The sequence below is a fragment of the Fistularia commersonii genome, chromosome 7 (genome assembly GCF_037954325.1).
Source record: "Fistularia commersonii isolate RoL2024-O1a breed Wild chromosome 7, RoL_Fcom_v1.0, whole genome shotgun sequence".
NCBI classification, from domain to species: Eukaryota; Metazoa; Chordata; class Actinopteri; order Syngnathiformes; family Fistulariidae; genus Fistularia; species Fistularia commersonii.
In genome coordinates this window covers 15508411-15516964 of record NC_141290.1, presented here as the reverse complement: position 1 = coordinate 15516964, position 8554 = coordinate 15508411, and the positions used below count along the sequence as shown (strand labels likewise).

Here is an 8554-nt window from a genome sequence, read left to right as displayed (position 1 = left end):
CCAGGCAGCTGACAGCGAAACAGCCTCACGCCAGCCGCCATGTGCTGCCAAAGTGCAGAGGGGACATTCACTCATGTCGTCTCGCATAGATTACAAATGCAGTTGTCCCATTTCAAATGTCATAAGTCTCGATGAATGGTGTGGAAATTATGGCTTGTCATACTGTAAGGGAAGCGTGGTACATTCTGCGTGTCGTTAGGCCGTATTTTAAATATAATATATGCATTAAAAAATGGCAAACATCCCATTTTTTTTCCACCTGTATATCCCCTTTCCTCCCCAAAAAGTCAGTATTACACAGAAATGTCCCTAAATTTATATTATTAACGTTCTCAATCATATTTTTCCTTTTAATTTTATAAGTAAAATACAGTATCGAGATTGTCATGTTTCTGTTGTAACATATCTTTCTTTTCTTGTTCCGATTGTAAGCAGTAACCACAATAGATGCTTGGGGCTCTTATTGTGAAACCCTAAGAGAGGGTTTCACAATAAGTCACAATAAAATGTGTACATTTTCAATAACTTTGAAAAAGTTAGATATATATCTGACCGTTAGTTCGAGGGTCGACAAATTAAATTACAGGAGTAACTCCTCTCTGGTCGATGGACGCACTATTTATCATGTGTTTTTTTTAATCTAATCATTATTTTTATTGTCATTTTAAAACGTATCAGGTAGCATTTAATTGGCATCGTCTCAGCCAGATGCTTCAGATGCTTAGTGCCACGTTCTTTGGTTAATCAATTCCTAATAAATCGATGCGATCGATTTCTCGCTGCGGGTATAGACTTCCTGCGCAGCCTCTCCTCCTTCCTTTTAGCCAAGCGTGTCCGCCATGGCCCCGATCGTGAGTATTCTGAAGCTCAAATAAACTGCGTTTTTATGCGATACAATGAACCTAGACGCAATTCTCGGTTCAAATTAATCGTCAAACATGAACGAAATTGATCATCGAGTGTGTTTATTGAATTATTTTATGTTTTTAACGTTTTCGACCGAAACCACGTTTGGCTAGGTGTTAAAGCTAATGTATACGTTAGCAACAGCAAGTCGATTCAGTTGTTTTACCACGGGAATGCTAATTTGTAATCTAACCTTGTATTAGACATTTTGCTGATTTAACGCCTTTCAGTTTGAGTTGAAATAACCCCTTTAAACATTCTATCAGAAAAAGCAAGTAGTCCGGAAGCCAGGAGGCAAGAAGAAGAAGCAGATCCTAAAGTTCACCCTGGACTGCACTCATCCTGTGGAGGATGGCATCATGGACGCTGCCAACTTTGTGAGTAGACCAGAAGGAAGCAAAGTAATGCAGCGTTTTAAACCCTAGTCAAAACAATACCAATGGGTGTCAGTCACCGCTGTCCCGTTATAATTAAGTATGATGGGTACAGACAGGACATCATAATGTGCTTAAACTGGAAACTAACAACATGTCAACAGCAGCATGTCACTTGTCTGTGTGTGTAAGACACATCTCTACATCACATTTCTGTCCTGAACATTTCACCCCAAGGTGGTTTCACTCACGGTGCAGGCCTTTGCTGTCATCACATCCCCCGTGTCTTCTGAACCCACAGGAGCAGTTCCTGCAGGAACGAATCAAAGTGAATGGAAAAGCTGGTAGCCTTGGCGGCGGTGTGGTGTCCATTGAGAGGAGCAAGAGCAAAATTGCCGTGAACTCTGAAGTTCCTTTCTCAAAGAGGTACAGTAGTAAATCAGGATGAAATGGTCACACAAACTGGCTGTTAGAAATTTGGTTCTAGTAAGAATACAACGTTATTAATATATATCATAATACTACTCCTTACAAAATTACAGTTTTGTCAATGATAATTTAAAAGTATAGGTGGTCTTTCTCTAAGGCTAACCCCTGTCAAATCTTATGGTGGCAACTGCACTTGTCTTCTTTCCTTGAACACATTTCACCTTTCAAAAAAGAGGCTTCTTCAGTTCTGAACTCAAGTCCAGTTGGCACCATAAGATCCGAGAAGCAATAACCATGACCTGCATAACTGAGAACCCCCTTAGATATCATCTCTACGGCTATATTCACAATGCAGGCAAAAATGACGCAAATACGACTTATTCGCCCATATGGAAAAAAGTTCAATCAGACCCAGGCAACTTTTCTATGTGGTTCCCAGATCGGATCTTTACGTGGTGATTTTTCAAAACAACCTCAGACTGAACAGTCATGTCCCATTTGATTCAATTATTTCGGTATTGAAGTGAGACAGGTCACTAATCTGAGTTGCAAGGGGTTAGCGGAAGCTGTGGAATATCACAGGAAGATCCAACGTTAACAATGGACAGCGTTGGCATTCATGCTGTTGATAGAGCTAATCAGCGGAAAACTTAATTTGTGTTTGCAGTGACAATTGTATTCAAGACCAAATTGAGGAATAATATAACCCGGCAGTATCTGAATGGATTACAAAACAACCTACCAGCGAGGGAACAGACAATAGTGGCTACAGATACAGATTTATTCCAACGTCTCCCTCAACAGCTGCAGATTGTGGAACATATTCAGTTAAGCCCCTCACATGTCAGTCCCACCACTACTGTTCCCTGCTCTCCCAACTCCTCACACCTTTGTACAGAGGTTGCGGCCACTGCTTAACTAAAGGTCATCATTAAAATGTGTGCCCCCCCATCTCCTTCTTCCCTTTATAATTTAGTCATAATTTTGTTGTCTCTGATTGCACAATAACCTCAAAATTGATGCACACATGCTAACATGTGTAGCATCGGTATTTATCTGTAAACACAGCTCACTTTTGCGCATGCAGGTCATTTCAGAGGCCATAAATTTCACGCCAACGTCCGACAGCTGTCTCATTGAAAGTGTAATATCATCTCAGCAAAAAAATCGTAGTTGAGCATCAATGTGAACGTTGCATTAGTTGGTGCTTTCTGGGTATTTCACTGTTTTGATGTAATGACAGTAATATACGTACATTGGATACATTCAATGGAAAAGTGATGATACATAGTTAGATTGAAGTTTTGTCACCTCAATGTAAGGTGACAAAAAGTAAAAATTAAGAAACATTGCTTAGAACAGAATCCATTGTATACTCCCAATGACGACATGGGTGAATTTAAGTGGTGATTTTTTTTTTTCTCCTTCTGGTTTTATTTAAAAATGGTTAATAAGGAATTACAATACAACAGTTTGTAAAGAAAGCTGCTTCAGGTCAGTTGTCATTTAGGGCTTTAATTGCATGGAGATACTGAATTAGCTTTTTAATGCTATATAGATAATAAGGTTAAACTGTTGACCTAAGAGACAGGCAAACTAATTATTGAAACTTTAGACACCCTTTGGCGTTGTTGACTGAGAAATTGCACTTAAAATTATATTCTTACATATTCTATGATATATATACTGGATTAGCATCCATGTAGGGATCCAGGTAATTGGTCAATTGATTACCTGGTGTCACTATGTCAGTGACAGTTAGTTAGGACCTTATATTCTGGCCGTGCTTGGACAACTTTGGGCTCCCGACCAGTCTCTTGTCAATGTTTATTGTTGCGGAGGTTGACTTTGAGCAGTTGGTTGATCCATTTGCTGATTGGGATATATAGAATAGATCGGCAATCATAACAGCTTGTCCAGGTGCTGGTAATAAAAGGCTCTTACTTTTGCATTCGCTTTCAACACCATGTACCTCAGCACACCATCACCCACAAAACCTAAACATTAAAAGCTTATTGGCAAAGCTTCTATACTTGGTTGCATTACATTGTTCTGGTGTACCTAATGAAGAGCCCAGTACATACCATAGCTCTGTCATCTAACCAGTAATATACTAACTACATCAAAACTCAAAACTGCTTCTATCTTATTTAAGAACGTCAGCAAAAACTGGGACCTTTCTGATCTCTGTGTACTGTATAGCTCCTGTCCAGTTCCCAATTACAAAGGTTCCCAAAGTTTCAAGCTATGCTCCACTTTAAAATCTGGAAGGATTATGCATTAATTAGATCTCCGGTCAAACACACTAGGCTGATATCTTGATGATATTCTATTCCATAAATGCAACACAGTTCTGAGACTGTGTTGCTATGGCAATGCTGAGGAAATTAATTATACATTCATTGGTAATTGTTTAGTAAAGCAACATGAGTGCAAATGGTGGTAATCCTGAATCCGTTCTGAGTGGTTTGGATTTTTAGACAAAACTTGATCATGAACTCTCACAATATCCGAAATTGACATGCATCACAACATGATAATAAAGCGTAAAACCCCATTTTAAAATGCATGTCTTGTAAATGCCCACATCCTGCCCACTTGTAATACCCCCATGGCCCACCAGAGGGCTTGTGCATCAAGCAACTCTGAGTATGACCTGTCCAAACTATCTTTATCCTAATTCACACATATTTCATTCACTCTATTCAAAGCGTCATAAAGATCTGTTTCACATTGACACTAATAGATTTCTGATGTTCATCTCGGCTCCCAGGTACTTAAAGTATCTCACCAAGAAGTATCTGAAAAAGAACAACCTCAGGGACTGGCTGCGGGTGGTGGCGAACACTAAGGAGAGCTACGAGCTGCGCTACTTCCAGATCAACCAGGACGAAGAGGAAGAGGAAGAAGATTAAAACTGACAACACTTCTAATAAAATTTCAAAAGAGAAGAAATCCTGGGCGTATTGTCTTAGTCCCGGTCGTACTAATGACCATGTTATAATAATGCTAGTCCTTATGTTCTTCATATGGCACAAATAGCAAAAACTAGCTTATGGTGTGTGGTTTCATATATATATATATATAGTTTTTGAAGGAAGGGCGAGCAGTTCCATTAATTGATATACTTGTATTACAATTGTATATAATTGTCTTTGAAAAGGTGGAGGAAGGTTATGTGTAATGTTTGGTATTTTGATAAAATACCAGTTCTTTAAATATGGATATTCCCTCTCCAGAAAATGATTGAATTGAAGCCAGGTAAAGGCATCTTGGACATGGAATTAAGTCATGACACTGCAGAGAGATGACATGTTAGATGATCAATGTGAGGCTAATGTAGAAAGTTGGAGGTAGATAAGTTATAATTGAATAGCTTGATGTTACATAGGTGCAAGGAAGCAAACTGGACATTGACATTTTAGATAAAATGTGTAGGAATAGCTTATAGATAGTATTATGATTGAACAAATGACACTAAAACGGCACTACAGCACACCAGAGGTAATCTGACAGAACCTGCATGAAATCAACCAAAATTCAATTAAGAAAAAAAAAATGTCGGCCTCATCATTAAATCAATTAGTCGATAATCGACGAAAGCGGAAGTTGCAGTAAATTGAGCAGTGTTTGGATTAAAATCGAGTGAAGCGCGGCTCATGTGCTCTGCTCAGCTCCCTGCGGGCCATCCCGTGTTAGAGCCGCGGTAACCTTGACAACAGTCGGACCACTGGCAGCCAGGACTCTCTCCCACGCACACACACACACACACATACACACACACACACACACAGCACCCCATCACCAAGCTCCACTCCGCAGTACACACTAAAAAGATACTGGAAGTTTTCGCAACATACACCTTAAAAAAAAACAAAGAAAAGGAAAGTTAACACGGGATGATAATCCAAAATGCTAATCGCTACCAGGGACTTGAACCGACAGGCGCGTATTTTCCCCCCAAAATCCTCTCCCGCAGCCCGGCTTTGTGTGAGGAGGAACTTTGTGTCATTTATCTGGACTTCCAGCGGGAAACAGGCGACTGGAAGAGGATCCCGCTGTTGCTGTACGGTGTGTGTGCGTGTGTGTGTGTGTGTGTGTGTGGGTGGGTGCGTAAGTGTGTGTGTTTGTACGTGAGCGTGTCTCCTTCATTTTATTTATTTTTTTTCCTGTTCCTTTATTTGCGCGCGCTGCTAGTTCACGCGGTGACTAGGAGGGCACGACTAACTAGTTGTGTTGAAATTATGGGATGTATCGTCATGGCAACAGACCAGACGTCACAATCTGGGCATGTGTGTTCCATTTTTGTCTTTCTTATTTTTCAGACTGGAAGACCTGGATAGAGATCAGTGGAAAAAATATATATGTTTTTTTTTTAATTATTATTATTATTTTGCAGTTGGAAGAGAGGAGACCCGCAGATCTGGCGCATTTAAAAAAAAAAAGACTATAATTTAATTTTTTATAATGTAACTGAGCTGCGAATTTCTTTTGGGTTGAAGAGAGAAACGGGGCTGCGGCGTCTGGAGGGTTAACTTCCAGTATTCACAGCCTCAAAAAAAAGGGGGTTTGGGGGGTTATGAGATAAAGATGCCGGGGTCGCTGAGTAATGAAGACGAGGGACAAGACGACATGGATTTTGAAGACGATATGCCAGGTGAGGGAAAGGGGGGGTGGGTGAGTGGGGGGGGGGGGGAGGCGGGGTGTCCTTCAGATCGTTTTGCGCCGCTACGCCTTGAATGCGGGGGAAAGGGCTTGTCCTGCGTTTTTTTTTTAAGCCCAGGGAGAAGGAGGAGGAGGAGGGGTGGGGTGCAGAAAGCAGAGTTATCCTCTTATTCTGTTTTTTTTTTTTTTCCTCCGCACGACCCGGTGTCTGAAAGGTGGGAACGTGTTTTTTTTTTTTTTTTGGCATAATCCACAACCCGTCCACCTCCAAGCGGATTTCAATTGCATGGTTATTAATCGTATTATTATTTTTTTTTTAATCTCCAAACCAGATGCATGCTTTTTTTTTCCCCCGACTGTCGCGTTTGCTCTGGCGGGCTTCTGCACGCCGGTGACCGGCTCCGTACCCGGAGAGAACCCCCCCCCCCCTCTCCGATAACACTGTGGCACAAGTTTGGGTCACGGCGCTGCGCGGCGGGCTCCGGTGCCGTGCCAGCGCGCTGTCACTTGAAATCCCCGCATAGAAACGGCTTTCACGGTGCGATTTCTGCTGCTCCCAACTTTTATTGCGTCCCTCCACGGCCCCTGCGTGGAGGTGTAGCCACGTGTGGGCTACAGTAAACACTGCTTACCCCCCCACCACCCTACCTCCACCCCTGAGCCTCGCCCGGAGCACCGGCGGTGACCGGTGATCGGGGCCAAATCCGTCCGTGGAGATAACGCTACTTTCTCGCCTCGCCAGTTCCTAGTCGTTTCTCACGGTACCAAAAAAAAAAAAAAAATCAGATGCACGCCGTGACTCTCGTGGGCCGTGGATCCATTCGCCGCGATCACTGAGACATGTGGTAAAACATTATCCCGATCTCTGACCCATAATAGGAGCTCCTTTGAGCGAATGGTGGTTATTTTGGTTACTGGTTAGCCGTCCATGCGTCCTACTTGCATGTAAATATATGCTGTTCTTTAGAAATGGTCCAGTTATAGTGTTGAGCCTACTCCAATTTAGTAACATCTTATCTTTCACGTTGACTTTCAGTGAAGCAATATTGAGGTTTTTGTCTTTGTCTGCATTAGATCTTGTTTTCTGATATCAAATGATGGGTTGGAATGACTCGTCATCCAATTTGGTTTTAGGTTGAAAGCAAAAACCCTGTGTCTTCCCAGACAGGATCATGCCAATGCTCCATGGGCAGTGTTCTGTTGATTTTAATGTTCTCCTGGTCTTTTGTTTCTTTCTGTTTGCGGGTTGATGTCTGGAGTGTAAGATCAGATATAGGGGTCAGGGCTCCGAAGCTCGGAGACACAAAAGCGTGTCAGACGAGGAGACATTGAACCCTTTGCTGCGTTCGCGTTAGGCGCCTCAAAATCCTGTGAACACCAATTTGATGACCGTGCCAGCTACTAATTCTCATTTCCTATGTCAAGTACGCTTTGGCTTCACATGTTTCCGATCACCCAAAATCAGAGCTAAGGATCATCTGAACATCAATTTGATGTCAAGACATTGTATCATGTCAATGACTTTTCCGCCATCCGATGTTTTTCCGCGGTACGTCTGGCTCGATCGCGATAATAACACTTTCCCTTTCTTGTATTTTCTGAAATTCAATCATAATCATCTTGGGTGGGGCTCATATTACCAACGCTATTATGCAACAATATTCAGACGAACCCCTTTCTCTGGTGCTTTTTTGAGCAAACCGCTCTGAGCTGCCAATGGTTGCTGTGTATCTTTAAAACCATTCGACAAAAGCACTGATCAGACCTTTCTTATTGCCTGATCCAGTTTTTCTACAAAACTTGCCATTTCAGGTTGCCAGTGGGTTGTTACCCGCTGGCAAGCTCGGAGGTTCTTGTTGTTTCAGACATCTAGTGGGACTTTGAAAATGGCAGCAGACAGAAAGCGGAAGGGTGAAGAATGTATCCAGCGTATATTTCTGATCCAGGAGTGTAACAATGGCACCGTTTTTGCACAACATGACGTTTTAACATCTTTTGACACTGGTATTCTGTGTTGGTTTTTAGTCCAATGTTCATCAGACCATTTGATGTCAACGTCAACCTCCGACTGACGTAAAACTGAAATTTAAGTTCAATAGTTCAGCAACATTCTCACATCAAATTACTGTCCAGCGCTGGTCAGGGACTGACAGCAACCATAACTGAAGTCTTGGCGACCT

General features: G+C 42.0%; 2 protein-coding genes across 3 annotated transcripts in view; both read left to right on the top strand.

The window, feature by feature from the left end:
- The first annotated feature begins 798 nt into the window (after positions 1–798).
- On the top strand, positions 799–4664 carry rpl22 (ribosomal protein L22). The gene is made up of 4 exons (XM_086150002.1): positions 799–851; positions 1173–1283; positions 1582–1706; positions 4483–4664. The coding sequence occupies exons 1-4, from the start codon at positions 840–842 to the stop codon at positions 4622–4624; spliced, it is 390 nt and encodes a 129-aa protein (XP_086006128.1). The 5' UTR covers positions 799–839; the 3' UTR covers positions 4625–4664.
- Positions 4665–5815: 1151 nt separating this feature from the next.
- The window catches only part of chd5 (chromodomain helicase DNA binding protein 5), a 54237-nt gene continuing 51498 nt past the window's right edge, over positions 5816–8554 (top strand). For both annotated transcript variants that reach the window (XM_086150009.1, XM_086150008.1), the window contains exon 1: positions 5816–6366. In XM_086150009.1, coding sequence (XP_086006135.1) covers positions 6300–6366 — 67 coding nt within the window. In that variant the 5' untranslated portion in view covers positions 5816–6299. The remainder of the gene's footprint in view (positions 6367–8554) is intronic.